Source organism: Brassica oleracea, chromosome C7, assembly GCF_000695525.1.
Source record: "Brassica oleracea var. oleracea cultivar TO1000 chromosome C7, BOL, whole genome shotgun sequence".
Classification (NCBI taxonomy): Eukaryota; Viridiplantae; Streptophyta; class Magnoliopsida; order Brassicales; family Brassicaceae; genus Brassica; species Brassica oleracea.
Window position 1 is genome coordinate 35,980,110 of NC_027754.1, and position 22,463 is coordinate 36,002,572.

Consider the following 22,463-nt stretch of genomic DNA (forward strand, 5'->3'; position numbering starts at 1 on the left):
GCCGGATCCCCTTTGTAAAGACTTTTCTCTCTCTAATTTTTCTCTCCCACGGAGGGCGATTTTTTCAACCTACCACTCTCAACTTTATTCTCCGTTTTTTTATTCTTCAAATTAAAAAAAAAAAAAAAGAAGTAAAAAATAGATTTAAATTGAATTTCTTAAGGCCCACAACAACAGTCGTCACACTCTCCACTCCTCCCTCGACGCGTTGGACTCTCCGTGCGTAGGTTAACAGTACGTAGCCACGCTGACGCTAAACTACGCAGATATTCTTATCCCACCACCTCTTTAAGCTCCGTGTTAACCAGCTAAACCATTTGATCTTTTTTTTTTATTTCTATTTCCAGATAGAAACTTAATACTCATCGAAACTTGAAACTCGTTTTAGTTTTTGCCAGATTTCCCTTCTCGGCTAAAACTTTTTTCTTAATCGGATTCGATCTGGGCTTTCGTGTCTCTCTGTACTGTTCTGTTTGGTACTAAAAAGGAAACGTTTTTGTTACTTTTCCATGGCTGGGAGCGATCAAGTTAACCTTATTGAGAGCAAGGTGAGACCTTTTCATCTGTTTTGCTTCTGGGTGTGATCGATTTCACCTCTGATTTGGTGATTTTACTTTTTATTGTTCGATGGGTCTCTTGCGATTTAAGCTTTGTGTTCGTTGATGATGTTCTTATCAGTTATGGGTTTGCTTTTGTTTGTGAAGTTGGAACCTTTGATGTTTGATTGGATGTTCCTTTCATCAAAGCTTAAGGCTTTTTATCGTTTTGGGGTGGTGAAACGTGTCGGTTGCTTGATGGGTCTTTTCTAATTTGGGGAGCTTGCTTGCTTGGCTTTAGTTTCCTCTGATTAACTCTTTGTTTGACCCTTGTGGATTGAAAAAAACAAGACTTTTGGTAGTTCTAAACGAATATTTTAGATGCAATCAACTGATTCTCAGGTTTAAACTGTTCATCTGCCAAGTGTTGGAATCACATATCAAATCAGCTTTGCTACTAACTACTTGGCATCTGATTGTTTGCTTAGCTTATGAGACTTTTAGAGGTTAAAACAAACTTGTGGAAGCTTTTGTTTCTCTTGTAAGGCTTTGTTGCGCTCCTTTCTACTATCACTTTATGGACTTGTTGATGGCGTTTGTTGAAAAATCTTCTGATTTGTCATTTGTCTGTGTTGTTGTGTGTGTTTTGCTGCAGACAGTGGTTCCTCTCAATACATGGGTTTTGATATCCAACTTCAAGCTAGCCTACAACCTCCTCCGCCGCCCGGACGGAACCTTCAACCGCCACCTGGCTGAGTTTCTAGACCGTAAAGTCCCTGCAAACGCCAACCCCGTCAATGGAGTCTTCTCGTTCGATGTCATCATGGATCGCCAAACCAATCTCCTCAGCCGAGTATACAGACCGGCTTTTGCTGGTGACCCACCAAGTTTTACTGACCTTCAGAAGCCTGTTGATGGTGAAGTAGTGCCAGTCATTGTCTTCTTCCACGGCGGAAGCTTTGTGCACTCTTCAGCAAACAGTGCTATCTATGACACTCTTTGCCGCAGGCTTGTTGGTCTGTGCGGTTCCGTTGTTGTCTCTGTGAACTATCGACGCGCGCCGGAGAATCGTTACCCTTGCGCTTATGATGATGGCTGGACTGCTCTGAAATGGGTCAACTCTAGACCCTGGCTTCAAAGCAAGAAAGACTCGAAGGTTCATATCTTCTTGGCGGGTGATAGCTCTGGAGGGAACATAGCGCATAACGTCGCGGTGAGAGCGGTTGAGTCAGGGATTGGTGTGTTGGGGAACATTCTGCTTAACCCTATGTTTGGAGGGACGGAGAGAACTGAATCCGAGACGCGTTTGGATGGGAAGTACTTTGTGACGGTGAGAGACCGTGATTGGTATTGGAGAGCGTTTCTCCCCGAGGGAGAGGACAGAGAGCATCCAGCGTGTAGCCCGTTTGGTCCGAAAAGCAAGAGTTTAGAAGGTTTGAGTTTCCCCAAGAGTTTAGTCGTTGTGGCGGGTTTGGACTTGATTCAAGATTGGCAGCTGAAGTACGCGGAAGGGCTGAAGAGAGCAGGTCAAGAGGTGAAGCTTCTTTACTTGGATCAAGCCACCATTGGGTTCTACTTGTTGCCTAATAACAATCACTTCCATACCGTTATGGAGGAGATAGCTGCGTTTGTCAACGCAGAATGCCAATGAAAAACGCTATTATCTCTAACTAACAAACGGGTGAAAGTCCACCGCGGAAAGGTGAAGGAAGGCCCGAGATTCTCGTTTTAGAAGCTCCCTTGTATGGCGTTTAACTACTACCACGGAGGTTGTGGTGGCGTCTGCGTTTGTGAACCGTGCGAAGCTGGATTCTGAGAGCAAAGCAGGAAGAATAACAGTGAAGCCGGTAATGTTTGGCTTTTAGCGTTAGCGTTTTAACTAAAACTACAGCTATGTTTTTTTTCAGCTTGCGGTTGATAGTAACTCTGGTTATGTTACTATTATGATATTTTCAGTATATATATATATATATATATATATATATATATATATCTGCGTAATGAAACAATATATGTTTATAGGTTGTTGTAACTTGAGCAGTGTGGTGTTGTGTTTGCTTAATCTGCAACCGAGATATTTTCTTAATGCAATGAATAAGAAAGCATTCACTTGAAGAAATAAATGTATATAGTTCTAGTGATTACGTTCACTATATTCAAAACTAAATGTCCAGATTCACTCCGCTTGTAGGCTTTATTGCAAAACCAAACTGTCTAGTGGAGTAAAGCGCATCGCATTTGGACCACCACCACAAGGGGAACAAAACAAAGAAGAAATTGACTCTTCAGAGGATATGCAATGCAATATTGTTACTTTTGTGTTAAAAGGGTTTTGTTTTTTATGAGATGTATCTTTGCACAATGATGAGACATGCAATAGTTTTGTAATAATAAACAATTAATTGTATATGGAGTCCACATAAACTCAAGACGTGCAATTGCAACCAAAAAAGTAAAGACATGTTAGGTTTGGTAAGATGCTTCATCTTCAAGCACAAAAGTCGAGACATTACGAAGAATGTGGTTATAGTTGGCTCTGATATAGATATCTCAATCTATTAGCACAATGTCTTCACATATTTGAAATTTAAATACTTATAAAATTAGTAATTATACAATATACACATCCAAAGACATTATTCAGAGTTTGTTACTGATATTACACAGGATGATTATGGACATGATCACATGACCAACTGATTTGTGTTTGTAGATGAAAGCTATAATATGATATTGGTTAATAAATGGTACTTAAAGGAAGTTGAACATACACAATCTTTTCAACTAAAAGTTGCACTTTATATAGCTTAATATATGAGATAAGAAACAAACAAGTTTATTACTTCTGAAGATCAGCTACATGTTCTCAGAGAATAGTAGCAGAATCACAGACATGAAAGGGAAAAGGTTTTACATCATATAGTTGATCAAACCAACTACATAGAAGGTTTAGAAGTTAAACAGCGAAAAATAAAAACTCGAATGCGATAATGTTGTCTGAGAGTTAAAAACGGCAGTATCATCTTCAAGCTTTTCACTTAATCGCAGCTGCATAGGCAACCGAAGCAGCCATGAAGAGAGTAGTAATAGATGACACAAGTGTCCAGAAGCTCTTCTTGTCATGTGCATCTTTGACCGAATGCTTCATCGTCTCTATCTCCTTCTTCATCTCCTCAACCAAGCTTTCTTTGCTTTTGAAAGCTTTCTTGATCGCTTCTACCTCCACCGAGTACGAATCCACTCCCTTCTCTCCTCGCTTCTGCTCGCCTTTTTTGTTCTCTTGTCCACACACTAGAGAGGACACGGTCTTTAGCATTGTTAGACCACGTTTCGCATTGGTTCCAGCAGATTCCAGTTCTGCTTTCAACACACCCATAGCTTTCTTGAGCTCCACAAGATCCTTCCGGAGGATACCCTTTTCCTTTCTCAACGTCTCAGAACGATTCTCCAGTTCCTTCTTCTCTTTAATCAATCTCCCTCGCTCAGCCTTGATCTTCTCAAGCTCTTTACCGGAAGCTTGAATCGTTTTCTCAAGCTCTGCAACCTTTTCCTTAAGAGCCACCCGACTCTTCTTCTCCTCATCAAGAGCCTTCCCGGCGTTGTCTCTCTCGACCTCAACCAAGGCCAGAGCATCCTTAAGCTGGCTAACGTCGCAGCTGAGCTTCTCGCTAGTCTTGATTTGATCATTATAATCATTCCGCAGCTGCACCACAACGTGCTTTTGCTCATCCGCTAGTTTACTCATCTCATCAAACTCAGCTTCCTGCTTACTAATATGCTCCAAAAGATCAACCTTCTCGAGAGCATATTGTCCGGCAAGTTTCTCCTTCTCAGAGGATTGCGCCAGAGCCTTCTCCATCTGTTTCTTGATTGAAACGTTATCCGCCAGCAAACCCTCAACCTCAGAAACCTTGATAGCTTTCTCTTTCGCCAGTGCAATGATGCTCTCCTCCCTTGCTTTTGCTTCCTCCTTAACCTCATCAAGATCCTTCTCCAACCCAATAACCTGATCACGTAAACATTTCTCTTCCCTTGTCAAATTCTCAACCTTTTTCTCTAACTTCAGGATCATTTCCTCCTGATCACGTTTAACCATCTCCACCTCCTTCTTCTCCATCGAAAGCCCTTTCATTTCTCTCTTCAGCTCATCAATCTCCCTAACCTTCTCCTCTAGAGTCTTCTCCAACACCTTCCTCTCCTTATTAACCCTTTCAATCAACTCCTCTCTCTTCTCCCTCTCCTTAACCATTCTCCCGTTCTCAGACTTCAAGCTACCAACTTCCTCTCCCAAAAACGTTTCTTTCATCTCAAGCCTAACAACACTCTCCTTCAACCTAATCACCTCCTCACTCTTAATCAAATCCCTCTCATCACAAACCCTAGCTAACTCACCCACCTCTCTTCTCAAAACCCTAACCTCACACTCCCTATCACTCTTCTCCCTAACCAACCCATCCACTAAACCACACATCTCCCTTAACCGACTCTCCACAATCCCAACAAACAGATCCATCTCCAGCCTCACCACGAAACTCTCGTCCCCGGAGCCGATCAGCTCCTCCCTCAGCCGAGTCCTCTCCGCGCCGGAGCGAGTCAACTCGGCCTCCAGCGATTCCTTCGCGTGGGAGAGAGTCTCGATCTGCTGCCTCTTCTCCACGGCCTGCTTGAGGAGAATCGCGTTGAGCGACTTCAGGTTCTGGAACTTCTCCTCCGACGAGTCGTGGTCCTCCATCGAGAACTGGCGGCTGAGCTCCGCGGCGGGCTTCTGGTAAGAAGCCGCATGGCTCTGCGACTGCTGCTGCTCGTTGGAAGCTCCGTTGGAGTTGCGAGACGACGCCTTCTTCTTCGCCATTTTTCTGGAAGAAAACGAAAGTGGCGGCTGCTGGAGGTTTTTAGGGTTTATGGTGCAGCTTTTTAATGGCGAAGAGAGTGAGAGAAAGAGACGAAGTTTGGGGGTAAATCTCGCAAGATTCAAATGTTGGGGCCCAATTCCAAAGGTTTTTGAAAATTTTGTTATGTGATTATTAGATATCTTGTTACATGTATATATAGTGGAAAGTGTGGGAACTAACATTTGATACGTTTCGTAACAGTTGTTTAAATATAGACTATTATCTATAATTCAGAAAATTGGAAAAATTAATATATATTAATAAGTTTAATATTTTTATTTAAACAGTTGGCAGCTAAAATTGGATACGTTTTCACTAAATATAAACATATGAAATAACTACTGTAGAGTAGAGGACATAATTACAATTAATCAAATTTGGACAGATATCACTAATAATTGATTAATTTTGTATATAAATAGGTAACAAGCTGATTTTTTAGTATGTATTAATATCTTATTTAAATACATACATACTAATGAATTTAAATATTATTGTTTAAACAGCTGTTTGCTAAAATTGAATACATTTCACTAAAAATGAACATATGAAATAATTAAATAAACACTGTTTTGTAAAATACATAATTACAATTAATCAAATTTGGACACATATCACCAATTGATTAAATTCTGACATATATAGGTAACAAATATTAATATAGTGGAACTAACATTTGATACGTTTCACATCATAATAATGACGTAATTAAAGTTGTTTAAATAGAGATTATATTAATAATTCAGTTAATTTTGGCCAGATTAATATATAATAATAAGTTTAATATTACTCCCTCCGTTTTTTAATATAAGTCGTTTTAGAGAAATTTTTATGTTCCAAATTATATGACGTTTTCGGTTTTCTATGTAAAATTTATTAACACTTAATGTTATATGACCAATGATAATATACCTTCTATTTTATTATTGGTTGATTTGAGGTTAAGAAAATAATTAATGATGTTTTTGTTTAGAAAATATTTAAAAAAATAATGATTTTTTAATCTATGTGCATAATTCTAAAACAGTTTATATTAGAAAATGGAAGGAGTAGTATTTAAACAGTTGTTATCTAAAACTGAATACATTTCACTAAAATAAACATATGAAATAAGTAAAATGTAAAATTTATAATTACAAGTAATTAAATTTGGACACATATCACTAATTGATTAAATTTTGACATATTTAGGTAACAAAATGATGTTCACTATGTATTAATATATTAATATTGAAACAGCTGTTGGGTAATATTAGTTAGGTTTCACTAAAAATTAACATATGAAATAACTTCTGTTTTGTAAAAGACATAATTACAGTTAATCAAATCTGGACACATATCGCAAATTGGTTATATTTTCTACATATATAGGTAACAAACTGATTTTTGCTATGTGTTAATATATTATTCTAATAAACATACATATTAATATAAATAAATATTATATTACTTGAGACAAAAAATGTTAAAAAATAATATCTCTCATTTAATTTTTGAATGCAGACAATATATACCACAATAGTGCTATAAATAGTTACACCGTTTTGTTTGCTAGCACATGTTTCATTTTGATACGCCTGAATTTTACTTCTTATATAAGTTTTATCCGACATCCTAAACTTCAAATGTATACACCGCGCACAATATATATGATATATATAACATATACTATGTACTTACATTGAGTCAAGCTTAAGCAATGGTAAAGTATATGGTTGAAATTGATTGGTGTCTAGTTCAGTCTAAGCAAACTAGTCTTGTTCAAATGGAAACAAAGAAGCCAATATTGCAAAGAAAGAACACTCCAGATCTGATGATGGCGAACGGCGATTCTAGAGTCTCGACTACGGAGGATCAGGACGAGAACATGACGGAGGTGGGGGAGAAATCTAACCCACCAGGAGAGCCGCCTGATAAGTGGATCTCAGGGACTTCGAAGGCGGCAAGTACGGAAGGAGTGGAGGGCATGGAGGCGAACGGTGTTTCTATGGTTCCGAATTCGGAGGATCACGACGCGAGCATGACGGACGTGGGTGAGAGAACCAACAGACCAGGAGAACCGCTTGATAAGGGAATCTCATGGGCTTCGAAGGCAGCAAGTACGGTAGGAGGGGGTATGCCGGTTCCAGAGGTTTTGATCGAGGACTCGTTTGTGTCTAACAGACTCCACGTGGAGTTCCCGAATGGGGAGGATGGAGAACCATCAATTACGATTGAAAACGAGGTCCTCGAAGCGATGAATGGGTTGTGGAAGAAGTGTATGATTGTTAGGGTCTTGGGGAGAAACGTTGCGATCTCTGCAGTGAATAGGAAGTTACGGGAACTATGGAATCCGAAGGGGAGAATGTATGTGATGGATCTACCGAGGCAGTTCTTCATGGTTCGCTTTGAAAGGGAAGAGGAGTATCTGGCAGCATTGACAGGAGGACCATGGAGGGCCTTTGGTAGTTACCTCATGGTGCGAGCGTGGTCACCAGAGTTTGATCCATTAAAAGATAACATTGCTACAACACCGGTTTGGATCAGATTAACGAATATCCCGGTAAATTTTTACCATCGATCGATTCTTATGGGAATTGCTAAGGGTCTAGGTAAGCCAATTCGTGTGGATCCAACTACGTTGAACTTTGAAAGAGCGCGGTTCGCGAGAATTTGCGTTGAGGTTAATCTAGCAAAACCTTTGAAGGGGACCGTCCTAATAAATGGAGACAGGTACTTCGTTTCTTATGAGGGACTAACTGAGATTTGCTCCAAATGTGGGGTATATGGGCATTTAGTGCATGGATGTCCAAGAACGATTGCGGAACGAATGGCCATTTCAATGACTTTAACGGAGGTGTCAGCACAAGTTAAACAAACGACCGCCCAAGTCCCACAACCGCAGGACGATGGCTTTATTCAAGCACGAGGATCGAGAAGAGGAGCACAAGCGTTGCCTCGGTCGTCTACTGGCATGACAGGAAAAAGTTCGAAAGGAGAGACTGACAGATCCAATAGTGAGATGAAAGAAACTAAGAAGATTGTGTTATCGAACAAGTATGGAAGCCTTGATATAGACAGAAAAACGGGGGAAGTAGGAGATGATGTTAGCCCGGGTGAGGAGGATAGGGAGAGTCAGAAGATGAATATCAAGGATAATAAGGGTAAGGGAGTCTTGCAAGAGAAGGGAAGCATTGTTTTTGGCGGGACTACAAGTGTACCATCTGTTTCGAAGTGGGAGACTAAGGAGAGATGGATGGGCAATAAAAAAATGATGGAGGGAGCAAGAGGCAAGTTGAAGAAGATTAACAACATACCGGTAAGAGGTTTGATCTTTGGGCCAACGAAGGGGGAAATAAACCTATCAGAGTCGGGGAAAAGACTGAGAGTAGAAAACAACAATGTAGGGAGACAAGGTGGAGCATTCAGAGATAACATGGAGAAAGCTAAGGCTGTGCCTAAGACCCCTCAGCTGTGTGATGAGGAATTGGAAAATCCAATGGATGGTAGTATCAGCGAAGCAGAGCAGCGAACAGCTGGTACACAGACGAACCTACAGGAAGATGGGAGAGTGTTATCTCTCGCATAACAGGGTGCCCCGGGAATTCAATCAGATACTATTATATTTATGATGATGAATTGCTTATTCTGGAATTGCCGGGGGGCAAATAAACCCAATTTCAGACGGTCTATTCGGTATATTTTGAAGAAGTTTAAAACTGATTTTCTTGCTTTATTTGAGACTCATGCGGGCGGGGATAAAGCAATGAAAATATGTCAAAGTTTGGGATTTGAGAACTCTTTTCGAGTGGATGCCATTGGTCAGAGAGGAGGTATTTGGGTTTTATGGAGGGATCAGGTCGGGGTTATCACGGTTGTGGAATCTTCTGATCAGTTTGTTCACGTGAAGGTGGTGGTTGGTATGGACATCATACATCTCGTCGCTGTCTATGCGGCCCCTACGGCTAGCCGCAGGAGTGGTCTTTGGGGGCAGTTAAAACGAGTACTGGAAAATATAGATGAACCGGTTATGTTGGGTGGCGAATTCAATACTATTGTGAGGTTGGATGAGCGAACTGGAGGGAACGGTAGACTTTCACCAGATTCACTGGCGTTCGGGGACTGGATCAATGAACTAGCATTGGTGGATATGGGTTTCAAAGGGAATCAGTTTACTTGGAGAAGAGGTAAAGAAACACGCAATTTTGTGGCCAAGCGTCTTGATAGAGTTTTGTGTAGTGCACAGACGCGAGTGAGATGGCAGGAGGCGGTGGTCTCACATCTCCCCTTCCTAGCATCGGATCATGCACCGGTGTATGTTCAATTGGAGCCAGAACAGAGAGGAAACACAAGAAGAAGACCATTCAGGTTTGAAGCTGCATGGCTAAAACATGACGGGTTCAAGGAGTTACTCTCAACGTCTTGGAATAGAGAACTGAGTACTCCTGAGGCACTGGTAGTTCTCAAAACAAAGCTCCAGAAATGGAATAAAGAAATCTTTGGGGATGTGCAAAAAAGAAAGGAAAAACTACTGGGGGAAATTAAGGAAATCCAAGAGGAGTTGGAAAGGAATCTGAATGATGATCTTCTGATAAGGGAAGCAACATTACAAAAGGAGTTTGATGTTGTCCTCGAGCAGGAGGAGGTGCTCTGGTATCAGAAATCACGAGAAAAATGGATAGTACTTGGAGATAGGAACACAAATTACTACCATACGAGTACTATAGTGAGGAGGAAGAGAAATAAAATTGAGATGCTAAAGGATGATGATGGGCGTTGGATTGAGCAGTCGGAAGAGTTACAGAGACTAGCAATCAACTACTATAAGAGACTTTACTCGACGAAGGATATATCCCTAGATACACAAAAGTTACCTCAGCAAGGTTTCACTGCGCCTACATGGGATGAGCTGGTGAGTTTGAATAAACCTTTCTCGGGAGTAGACATGGAATCTGCGGTTCGATCGATGGGAAAATATAAGGCTCCGGGGCCAGATGGTTTTCAGCCGGTCTTTTATCAAGACTCGTGGGAGGTTGTGGGCGAATCAGTCACTCGATGTGGACTGAGTTTCTTTGAATCCGGAGTCCTAACGGAGGGCATGAATGATGCAATGGTAGTTCTCATACCAAAAGTTATAAAACCGGAAAAGATTATGCAGTTTCGTCCCATTAGCTTATGCAATGTTTTGTTCAAGACAATAACAAAAACGATGGTGTTGAGATTAAAGAAGCTAATGCCAAAGCTAATAGGCCCAGCACAAGCGAGCTTTATTCCAGGGAGGCTAAGTACTGACAATATAATTGTGGTTCAGGAAGCGGTCCATTCCATGAGGAGGAAGAAAGGACGGAAAGGCTGGATGTTGCTTAAGTTGGATCTTGAAAAAGCATATGATCGCATCAGGTGGGATTTTCTAGAAGATACTCTCTATGCTGCGAAACTACCACATATATGGATTAAATGGATTATGGAATGTGTTACGAATCCTGGTATGAGTCTACTATGGAATGGAGAGAGAACAGAAGCGTTTACGCCCCAACGGGGACTGAGACAGGGGGACCCGTTGTCTCCGTACTTGTTTGTGCTATGCATGGAGAGATTGTGTCACCAGATCGAATTTTCTGTGGCCAATAAGGAATGGAAACCAATCACATTATCTAGGGGCGGACCATCCTTATCACATGTCTGCTTCGCGGATGATCTGATATTGTTTGCTGAAGCATCACTATCACAGATTCGAGTGGTACGTAAGGTTTTGGAGAGATTCTGTGAAGCTTCTGGCCAGAAGGTTAGTTTGGCGAAATCTCTAATATTCTTCTCCGAGAATGTTCATCGAGATCTAGCTAACTCGATAAGTAATGAGAGTGGCATTAAAGGTACAAAGGAGTTAGGAAAGTATCTAGGAATGCCTGTTTTACAGAAGCGAATCAACAAAGAGACGTTTGGAGAAGTGATTCAGCAAGTTGCATCTAAATTGGCTGGGTGGAAGAGGAGGTTTCTGAGTATGGCGGGTAGGATAACTCTCACTAAGTCTGTCCTCGCATCAATTCCGGTCCATATAATGAGTTCTATAGCTCTCCCTGTGTCGACTTTGGAACAGCTGGATAGAATTGCTAGGTCCTTCATCTGGGGGAGTGGAGAAGGGAACAGAAAACAACACATGGTGGCTTGGGAGAGAATATGCAAACCAAAAAGAGAAGGTGGGCTTGGTTTAAGGGCAGCTAAAGGAATGAATATAGCTCTACTAGCTAAACTTGGATGGCGATTGCTTAACACACAGGATGGTTTGTGGGTTCAAATCCTGCGAAAAAAGTTTCGGGTGGGCGAGATATATGAAACATCGTGGTTGGTTGCTCAAGGAAATTGGTCGCCTACATGGAGAAGTTTGATTTTGGGAATCAGACAGATCGTGGTTCCAAGCGTCTCCTGGATACTAGGGGATGGGCATCATGTCCGGTTCTGGAAGGATAATTGGCTATTGAATGAACCCTTACAGGGTTTAAGCAACGTCGCGATTCCGGAGCCCATATTGGAGGCAAAAGCCCGTGATTTATGGCAACAGGGAGTGGGTTGGTTAGTACAACAAATTGAACCGTATATATCGCATCAAAATCGACTTAGGCTCGCCTCGGTCGTCATTGATGAGGTTACTGGAGCTAGAGACAGAATGTCTTGGGGAGAAAGTAAAGATGGAATCTTCTCCGTGAAATCAGCGTATGCCTTTCTTACAAGAGATGACTTACCAAGACCGAACATGGAAGCTTTATTTGCTCGAGTGTGGCGTGTTATGACACCAGAACGAGTAAGGGTCTTCCTATGGTTGGTCTCACACCAAGTGATCATGACTAATATGGAGCGGAAACGAAGGCATATGAGTGATAATGGCATGTGTACGCTATGTCGGAACGGTAATGAGACTATTCTTCATGCCCTTCGAGACTGTCAGGCAGCTGCTGGAATATGGAGGAGACTTATGGCACCAAGCAGATATCAAAGGTTCTGTAACCAGCCACTTCTAGAATGGTTATATGAAAATTTAGCGCAAGACTCAACGGCTGGTGGAGATAAATGGCCAACGCTTTTCGCCCTTACTGTGTGGTGGTGCTGGAAGTGGAGATGTGGGTATGTGTTCGGTGAAACAGGGAAGTGTAGAGACAGAGTGCAGTTTGTTAAGGATAAGACTCAGGAGGTGATAAAAGCGAATAACAATCAGAGGCACAAACAGGTGATTGGGGCGCGAATGGAGAGACAAATCACATGGACACGACCAATGTCGGGATGGTGCAAACTGAACACGGACGGAGCTTCTAAAGGGAACCCGGGGCTGGCGGCAGCAGGTGGGGTGATAAGAGATGAAAATGGAAGGTGGAAAGGGGGCTTTGCTATTAACATTGGCATTTGTTCCGCCCCTTTAGCAGAGTTGTGGGGTGTTTATTATGGACTGTGCATAGCATGGGACAATGGTATTCGACGGCTCGAAGTGGAGGTGGATTCGGAGAGTGTGGTGGGTTTTCTAAAGACAGGGATACATGATACTCATCCCTTGTCGTTCCTAGTACGCTTGTGCTATGGCTTCATATCAAGAGACTGGATAGTCAAAATATCTCATGTGTATAGGGAGGCTAATCGTCTAGCCGATGGATTGGCAAACTATGCGTTTTCTCTACCTTATGGTTTACATTTTTTTGAGTTGGTTCCGGAGCATGTTACTTCTATGCTATCGGAGGATTTCCATGAGATAGCTAGAACTCGGAAATGTTGCATGTAGTTGTCTTTGAAGTTTTTGCTTAATAAAAAGTAGGGGGCTTTTGTCCCTTGCATCCTACCAAAAAAAAACTAGTCTTGTTCAAATTATTATTATAGTAGGCTCTAAGTGCATACCCATATGTTCATGACATGCAACATTGAACAAATTATATGTCAGTTAATTACTCTAAAGCAAACCATATCAAAAGGTAGCATAAATACGATCAAGAGCTTGATATACAGTCTTGAATAAATTCATGTCTACTTTAACAAAATCTTATTAACTAAGTGGAGCAATCTTGAATTTGTGGTACTGTATTTTAACAATGATTTTGAACTATCTACTGCAGTAGCCATGAGTATATAGTAACTCTGTGTTACGAATCGGCTACTAATAAAAACTGTGGCCAACTCTAGTAGTTGCAGATTTAATGACGAAATTTATTTTCAACGTATAAAAAAAGATCGAATTAGTGAATTTTATTACCTACACCACATATAAAATAAACACTAAACGGACCCTTAAGCTTAAGAACCCCAAAATAAAAGTGGTAGCCCATTGATCGAGCAATGACTGGGTACAAGCCTACAACACAGAGAAAATGACCCAACGGACCCCTCACAACCTTTTTTTTAACATCTTCAATTGAAAGACGAAATCATGAGGATAGTCTCCAGATGAACAAACACGGTAATAAAAAGAAACAACTCAAAAAACTCAATCTTAATAAGATCTACGAGCTGATTGGCGCTGCTTCTCTTAGGATCCTTTGATGCAACCAAGCGGGACCTCCAAACGCCAAATAAGATTGAAAATGACCATCACAAAGGACACTCTTTGCTATCTCTCTTGCTATTTGATTTGAAGCTGATGATTCCACTTCAAAAGCCACCGAACGGAACCTAGCACACAGACTGCTTATTAGCTGAAGTAAAGCTCTAAACAATGGCCAGTCGTTAGGCTTCTTCACAGCCTCAATGATATCTTTGAAATAAAAGCCAACTACAATCTCTTGATACCAAGATTCGCCATACTCTCTAGTGTCCAGACCAGGCAACTAAGTTCAGACGTTACTCTGTTTGGTGAGAAAGTAAGAGCATCTCTAGCATGGTGAAGAACATTGCCACTTTGGTCACGAATAATGTAATCCACTCCACTGTGCAGCTTCGCGTTTCTCCAATTGGAATGGATGTTGCACTTCACATACCCTGGTAGCGGTGGCACCCACTTCTTCTCTTCTTCATTCATACCATGAACGATCTTAGGAACTTGTTACTGAGTATTTAACTCAGACCAAATGCCAGCTTCCTCAATCGCCTTTTGAACTTGGATTGTAATTGATTCCTGCGTGTCAGCATACAATAACATATTTATGTTTTTCCAAATAGCCCAAAGTATCCAAGGAATCGCCTTCCTTTGAGCAAAAGGAATCGTCTCATCTGGCATAAACTTGAGATAAGCCGTTAAGAGATCAGTCAAAGAGCGTTGCTATTGGAGTTGGAGAGGCTGAAAACCGGTGACGTTCCATGCTTCTTGAGCCATTGTACAATTAAACAGTGCATGCTCAATGGATTCACCTGCGGCCTTGCAGATCCTGCAACATGTATCTAGCTCTAGACCTCGGGTGTTGAGTCTCTCTACTACCGCCAAAGCACCCGCCGCCGCTCTCTAGAGAAAACTATGAATCTTTGGGATAGTGGGGACTTTCCAAATGAGTCTCTTTAATTCCAGAACCTCTACAAATTCAGAGGCATCGCGAACAGCTTCTGCTTCTTTCAACTTCGTCGCCAGAGTATAACCACTTTTTACCGTGTAAGAGCCATGAGGGGAGTATGCCCAGACATCTCGATCATGAACGTTACCAACCTGCATATGGAGTATCCGAGTGACTTCATTCTCAGGGAAAAGATGTATCAATTTAGTCACATCCCATTGTCCATTAGTCCCCAGCAGCGAAGCTACCTGCAGATTTACATCTACCTCTCTCTCTTTATTGATCGGTCTTCTAGGAAGATCATCCATGACACAGCTCTGAGACCAAACGAACGTAGACCTTTCGTTACCAATGGACCTAACGATGCAAAATATCTTCCTTTATAGATCTTGGCTAGAAGACTATCTGGATCATTTTGTATTCTCCAAGCTTGCTTGGCAAGTAGGGCTTGATTGAAGTCCTCAATGTCCCGAAACCCCATTCCTCCATTCTCCTTTGAGATACACATTTTTCTCCTAGAAACCCAGTGGATATTTTTCTTCTCATCATTTTCATCCCACCAAAAGCTTGCCATCGCACTCATAATCTTCTGGCATTGGTGTTTTGTCAGTCTGAAGCATGACATTGCGTAGACCGGAAGCGCCATCGCAATAGATTTCAGAAGAACTTCTCTGCCTCCGAAAGAGAGTTTCTTAACGAACCATCATTTGAGTCTCTTGCTCATCTTCTCTCCTATGAACGCAAGTAACTGTTGCTTAGATCTACTAAAACACTATGGCAATCCAAGGTACTTACCATCGCCACCTTCCTTGTTAATATTAAGCAGCTCAGCCAGTAAACGTCTCATTACCGAATCAATACCAGCTCCAAAAGAAAGGGCTGATTTTTGAAAGTTGATCATCTGTCCAGATGAGACCTCATAGAGTTTTAAGCGCCGGAGAAACTCCGTACACTCTGACAGCACAGCACGACACAAGAAGAAGCTGTCGTCTGCGAATAATAAATGTTGGACTGCATGGAAATTTGGTGCTAGCTTCATTCCTGAGATGGACCCATTCTGTTCTGCCTGACTCATTGTATGCACCAGCGCCTCAGCACACAAGATAAACTGAAAAGGAGAGAGAGGGTCTCCCTGTCTGATACCCCGTTCTGGAGAGAAATGACCATAAGATTGACCATTAAGCAACACTGAATACGAAACCGAACGAACACAAAGCATGATCCAAGACACCCATTTTGGATGAAAGCCCAACTTGATGAAAAGAGCTTCTAGAAAATGTCATTCCACTATATCATATGCCTTGGACATATCAGTTTTGATAGCCATGAAATCTGATTTGTATGATGGATTCGTCCTCAGGCCATGGACCATCTCATGTGCAATCAAGAGATTATCTGAGATCAATCTTCCTTCCACAAAAGCACCTTGTGTTGGAGAAACAATGTGTGGAAGAACGACTTTCAATCTTTCACACAGTACCTTGGAGACAATCTTGTAAACAACCGAGCAGAGACTTATTGGCCTGAGGTCTTTCATTAGATTCAGATTCTGGACCTTGGGCAGCAAGCATAATTCAGTGAAATTCCAGTCAGGAGGGAGATTACCACATTCAAAAAACCGTCTCACTTCCTGAGTAATTTGATGGCCCACTATATTCCAAAAATTTTGGAAGAAAAGCCCTGTCATACCATCAACCCCCGGGGTGCTATCACTCTTAATGACCTTTACCGCCCTTTTGATCTCTGAGTCAGATATATGTTTAATCAAATCCCTATTCATGTGTTCCGACACTCTTGGAACCATACCCTCAAGTAGCTCAGACGCATCAGCTGATCCATTTGAGTGAAAGAGGTCCTTAAAGTACGCAACTGCTACTTCTCCCATTGCATCTTCTGTAAATTGCTCAACTCCTGCATTGTCGATGAGAGAGTGGATCTTATTCTTCATTTTTCTTGACTCCACCCAGCCGTGAAACACCTTTTTGTTCTTGTCACCAACTTGCAGCCATGAATTCTTACACTTCCAATAGGCCTCTTCCTCATCATAGGCTTTTTCCAACTCCAAACGTAGAGAGGGAAGGATATCAATATTAGGAGATTTTTTTGCTTTCTTCCCCTTCCGGTTGACGCCTTAGCCTTTTAATATTGGCATTGGAGTTCACATTAGCGTGTCTTTTCCACTTGCAAAGCTCCTGTCTGCAGGCTTTAATCCTTTCCGAAACCGAACCTTGGCCAGTAGCAAAATTGTTGCACCAACCTCGCCGTATAACCTCTGCCACTTCTGGTTTCTTGCACCACTGTTTATCGAACATGAAACAGCCAGTTCTCTTTTGACCACAGTTCGCTAGACTCGTAAAGATAGGTCTGTGATCTGACCCTGTCTTTTCCAGGTACGCTGTATGTGACTGAGGAAAAATCCTGAACCATTCTGCATTGCCAAAAGCTCTATCCAATCGGCATTGCACCCACACCTTCTTTTTCAAACCATTGTGCAAAATCTCCTTCACGCCTCCCCACGAAAGCCGGTTTCCATAGCTTGGGATTTCTTTAAGTATGCAGTCTCTAGCCAAAGCTCTAAAATAAAAAAACGAGCTCTCGTGTCGCGGAGGACCTCCCACTTTCTATGAATTATTCATGAGTTCGTTAAAATCACCAACCAAGAACCACCCCTCACTTCTATTCAAACCAATGTCTTTAAGCTCATCCCACACAGCCACACGACACTGACGAACGGGATCACCATAGACGAAAGTCATGTAGAAAACCAACTCACCAAGCTTCACCTCTGCGTCGATAATTCTCGATGACGCAGAAAGAATCCTCACCTCATACTTACATTTCCAAAACAGCGCCAAGCCTCCACTAAGCCCCACTGGGTCCGCCAGATAACAATGGTCATAACCCAACGAACTACGGAGTTTCATAACGTGATCACTAGAGTTTTTAGTCTCTAGGAGAAAAAAGAAATCCGGAAGATGTTCATGACACATCTCCTCTAGGCGTCGAACTGTCAGGTTGCTCCTCAAACCCCAACAGTTCCAACTGAGCGTCGTCATTGAGGATTGGATGGTTTTTGGTGAACCATCAAACAATTGTTGTATCGTGACATTTTTGAAGAAACCTCTCCCTCCTCGTCTACTTTCCGTTTGTCGGCACTATCCTCTCTGTCATTATGAGCTCCTCCGTAACCAGATTGAGACACTCTTCACTTACTCTGGCTTTTCCTCGACCATGTTGAATTGCTCCTATGAGAGTTCTTGCTTCTGTTGCTGCGATCTCTGGAATTGATATCACCATATCCCAAAGCAAAACCACCTAATGGTGTAGACGATGACACCAACCCATCAACTGGCCTTTTTAAAGCAAGCGGATCTTTCTCATGTTGATTGCTTGACTGGTGAAGCATCACTGCAGGTCTTTTCTTAGTAGGAGCAAGTAAACCACTTGTTTCTACCAACTCCTCCCTCCGATATTTCTCTGTTTGCTTTCCAGCCATATGGTCTCTTCGTATAGTAGTGTCTCTAGAAGATGATTCAACGACATCCTGGAGAGGATCATGTTGGACTCTGCTGAAATCAAAGATTCTTCCTCTACCTTCCGATGCTACATTTGACACTTTAGGAGCTGATTCCAGTCTCAGACAGGACCGTTGACCTTCACAACTTCTACTCCAAGCTTGTAGTATAGTATACATTTAAATACTCCACCACTACACTCATATGTTGATTTTTAGTAAACTATAGTCCTTCTGTTTCAAAATAGTTGATGTTTTGGTTCATTGCACAAGAATTAAAACATACACTTTTATATAAAAAGTATCATTAAAAATATAAACAAAAACTAATTCAATCAATCATCAAAAGAACTATAAAACATAACTGGTCACACAGTTTTCTACGACACTAAAATTAATATAAAAATATCAAAACATCATATATTTTAAAACATCAAAAACTCTTCAAAACATCATCTATTTTGGAACGGATGGAGTACTAAAAATCAAGATCAAAATGTACATTCAAAATCTAACATAAGAATTAATTTAAATCAGAAAATAACAGTAAAATTACAGTAGATGTCAAACGGAGAACATTATCATGGTTCATGTATATTAAAGGGTATGACTGGATATCTTACTATAGAGGTACAGAGGAAAAGTATGTGACAAAAATTATGGTTTCTCTAACTCCCACTATTTGTATCAAACATGTGAAAAAGGAAAAACAAACGTCACATTCACTCCTCACTAGGAATAATCATTGATCTGTTTTATTTTTCTTTACTTCGGTAAGACAGTAGCATCAAATCCATATATTCCCTCCGTTTTAGGAAAAAATTTCGTTACAAAATAAGTGTCGTTTTCGATTTTCAATGCAAAATTTATTTATTTTATGTAAAATTTATTTTTCTATCGGTTGAAATATGGTTAGTTGTAAAAGTAATAATGTTTTTATAAGAAATGTATAAAATTAATTATTTTCTTAATCCGTGTGCCGAAATCTAAAACAATATTTATAATGAAACAGAGGAGTATTAAACTCGTGTGGATTCATCATTGTCTATTAACTCTTATCAGTACTCTGTCCAATCATGTCTGTTGGATCTTTTTCTGTCTAGATTCAATGAATCTTGCTGGTCAGTAACTTTGGAGCTGTTGTGGTGGCACACTTCAAGAAGTGGATAAGTAAAAGAAGATAGTTTACTCTCTTTTCAAAACGTCACAAACATATCACATTCCTCGATTATTTCAATATTTTTGAACACTAGTTAGGTTATTTAAACCAAAGTTCAAATACCCATATGTTTTTAAAAGAACATAAAATATCAGGTAACGAACTAATCTTGTGCCTTCGTTCAATTATTTGACTAGGTTTTCAAACTTACGCACTAGGTTAAAGTTCAAAAAAAAAAAACTTACGCACTAGGTTTTGTTTCTAGTGCGTACGTTAGATTTGTCCACTAACTACAAAAATCACATGATCGTTGAACACTTTCCTACCAACTGGTCTTCAAACTTCTCTTTCTCCAATACAAATAGTTTTTCATCACTTAATTTCTATCTAGAAATAGGCATAGAGCCATATATAAATCGCCAAGAATTTTTTTTATTATTGCGAATATAGTTCAATGAGATTTAATGTGGGGACCCAAAACGTGGGTTGGAGAGAGCTACCCGAATCTCTTTGGTAACGTGTCTTTCTTGATTACTCGCATCTATGATTCTGTCATCGTCCATATCGTTTTTTGTTTGTTTGGAATCATCGTCGTCCATATCGATTTACTTAAAATAAACTTTACATTCGCGATTGAAAACTGGAGTTCAAGGATAAGTACACCCGACAAAAACAAAAGGACTAAGTACACTGTACACAACCATAAACGCTATGTTCTTACCTGAATAGGATTATATCAAAACCCATAAAGTGTTTACACTTAACAGCCAAAAATTGAGAAACTTTTATAATTGAGCGACGGCCCTTCCACTCAGCACCGTCAGAGCACTAAGTCCGCCTTTCTTCCCTGCTCAACGGGTGGGTCTGAGGTCAAGCTCCTTTATGGCTTTGCTGGCAGTATTAGAAATACAATTGTTAATCCTAGTCTAACTCTCTTTTGGAACATAACCTAAGTATCTAACAACTGCATGCAGATCAAAATTCACAATTCTAAACCCACGACCGCTAATTAATTTGCTCGTTCAAACTAAATTTATATGATCTAGAACGCTATTAAAGTGCATGAACAAATCAATTGTTACAGAGATCCCAAAACTCAAACAAAAATTGGTGGGTTGAACAATTATTGGGGATAAAACGGATAAGATCGTAGGATCTTGACCCTTGTTCAGCATGGTTAGCAGCATCCAAGGAGATATGATAGCTTTAATGATCTGGAAGTCTAACCTATTCACTTGTTTTGATAACTAACAAATATGGTTAGTGGTTTCGAATCTAGGGCATCTATTCGATTGCAGATCGAGATAACGTTTTTTTCGATTGTGCTATTATTGACATATCTCTTACTTTTATATAGCGTTTGCGAAAATACAAACGCTATGTTAGGTTGGTCCGATTTTAATTTCTCCAAAACACTTTTCGGACATAGTATACATAGTACTTTTAGTTTTGAAACACTATGCATATCTAAAGCGGAAAAATAATTGATTTTCCCTCTCGTACTTGTTTCACTTTTCCTCTTACTATATTTTACATTTTTACATAACACTTAAGGTGAAACGTCTATAATAGCATATGTTTAATAGACATATATTTAATAGCACATAATTAAAAATGCTATATTTGTCTTTTTAAATCCGTAAACCGTAAACAAATTTTTAAACCCCCAAACTTTAAACATATACTTTAAACTCAGATATTAAGTATATAGTCAAAAACTATTTCTGTTTCATAAATTTAATCTCAATCTCAATACCCCAAACTTTTAACTCTCAAACCCTGGGCTCAAACCCTATACTCAAACCTTTAAACCCTTAAACTAATTTCATTTAGTATAATTCTTTTATTTAAAATCTTTAAACTAATTTAAGATTACAGTTTAAAAATTAATCTCAAATCTCAATACCCCAAACTTTTGATCCTCAAATTCTATTATATTTTAAATTTTAATTATCATGTTTAATTCTTTAAATTTATGCAATTTTTGAAGTGAAATGAGAAGAACAATTTTATTTTTTTAGGACCATTGATTGAATTTGATCTAGTGGCAACAATCATTATTTGACTTTTGAATCTCTAAACCCTAAACTTTAAACACAAACTTTAAACTATAATACTATAAACTTTATAATACATGAAAACTTAAACTTCAGATCTTAGATATAAAACTAAAAAATTGAATATTTTTGAAATTATCAAATCATATAATTTTTTTTATCAAATCAGTTTTTAATCATATAACCACAAAATTCAAATGCCAAACTTAAATCCTCTAGTTCATAAACTTTAAACTATATTTCATATATCCAAATTCTAAACCTTAATTTTAAATTTCAAACTTAAATCCTCTAGTTCATAAACTTTAAACTATATTTCATATATCCAAATATAAATCACAAAATCATAAACATTTAAACCTTTCTTAAAATAATTTTTATTTTCAAAAATATATCATAAATATTTTTATACTAAACACACAAAATAAAATAGAAAACTATACTAAACACACAAAATAAAATAGAAAACAATGTTATTGAGAAAAATAGGAATCAAATACAAAAATTTGGTTGGTCAACACAAACTGGCCAATCACATACAAGGACGGAGATCATGTTTTATGTAATCACAACCATTGATTAAACTTTTTGAAGGGTCCAGATTACTCCTACTTCTTCTCCTCTCTCTCTCTCTGTCGCTTTTGTTTTCAGATCCAAAAATTTTGTAACTGTCTAGACTCACAAAACTCATATTCTTTCTCTTTGCATCTTCAGTTTCTCTAAGTCACAGACTCATTGTCACCATCCTCTCTGTCGCTCAGTATCCTTCTCCTTAATTACAGATAATGGAGGTCGTGAGACAACAACAGAGGAGGAGCATCCCATCTACTCTATTCTCTCTCTCTCTGAACCGTGATGCCTCCTCTCT

General features: G+C 39.8%; 4 protein-coding genes across 4 annotated transcripts; 2 read left to right on the forward strand and 2 right to left on the reverse strand.

The window, feature by feature from the left end:
• The first annotated feature begins 266 nt into the window (after window positions 1–266).
• Window positions 267–2,621, forward strand: LOC106306876 (gibberellin receptor GID1C). Its single transcript, XM_013743650.1, has 2 exons — window positions 267–548; window positions 1,192–2,621. The coding sequence occupies exons 1-2, from the start codon at window positions 510–512 to the stop codon at window positions 2,185–2,187; spliced, it is 1,035 nt and encodes a 344-aa protein (XP_013599104.1). The 5' UTR covers window positions 267–509; the 3' UTR covers window positions 2,188–2,621.
• Window positions 2,622–3,356: 735 nt separating this feature from the next.
• Window positions 3,357–5,553, reverse strand: LOC106301463 (hyaluronan mediated motility receptor). The gene has a single exon (XM_013737864.1). The coding sequence runs from the start codon at window positions 5,386–5,388 to the stop codon at window positions 3,571–3,573; it is 1,818 nt and encodes a 605-aa protein (XP_013593318.1). The 5' UTR covers window positions 5,389–5,553; the 3' UTR covers window positions 3,357–3,570.
• Window positions 5,554–7,127: 1,574 nt separating this feature from the next.
• LOC106303185 lies at window positions 7,128–8,996 on the forward strand. Its single transcript, XM_013739520.1, has one exon. The coding sequence runs from the start codon at window positions 7,128–7,130 to the stop codon at window positions 8,994–8,996; it is 1,869 nt and encodes a 622-aa protein (XP_013594974.1).
• Window positions 8,997–14,819: 5,823 nt separating this feature from the next.
• Window positions 14,820–15,511, reverse strand: LOC106303187 (uncharacterized mitochondrial protein AtMg00310-like). Its single transcript, XM_013739521.1, has 2 exons — window positions 15,215–15,511; window positions 14,820–15,113 (listed from the first exon to the last, which is right to left on the reverse strand). The coding sequence occupies exons 1-2, from the start codon at window positions 15,509–15,511 to the stop codon at window positions 14,820–14,822; spliced, it is 591 nt and encodes a 196-aa protein (XP_013594975.1).
• Between the last annotated feature and the right edge of the window lie 6,952 nt (window positions 15,512–22,463).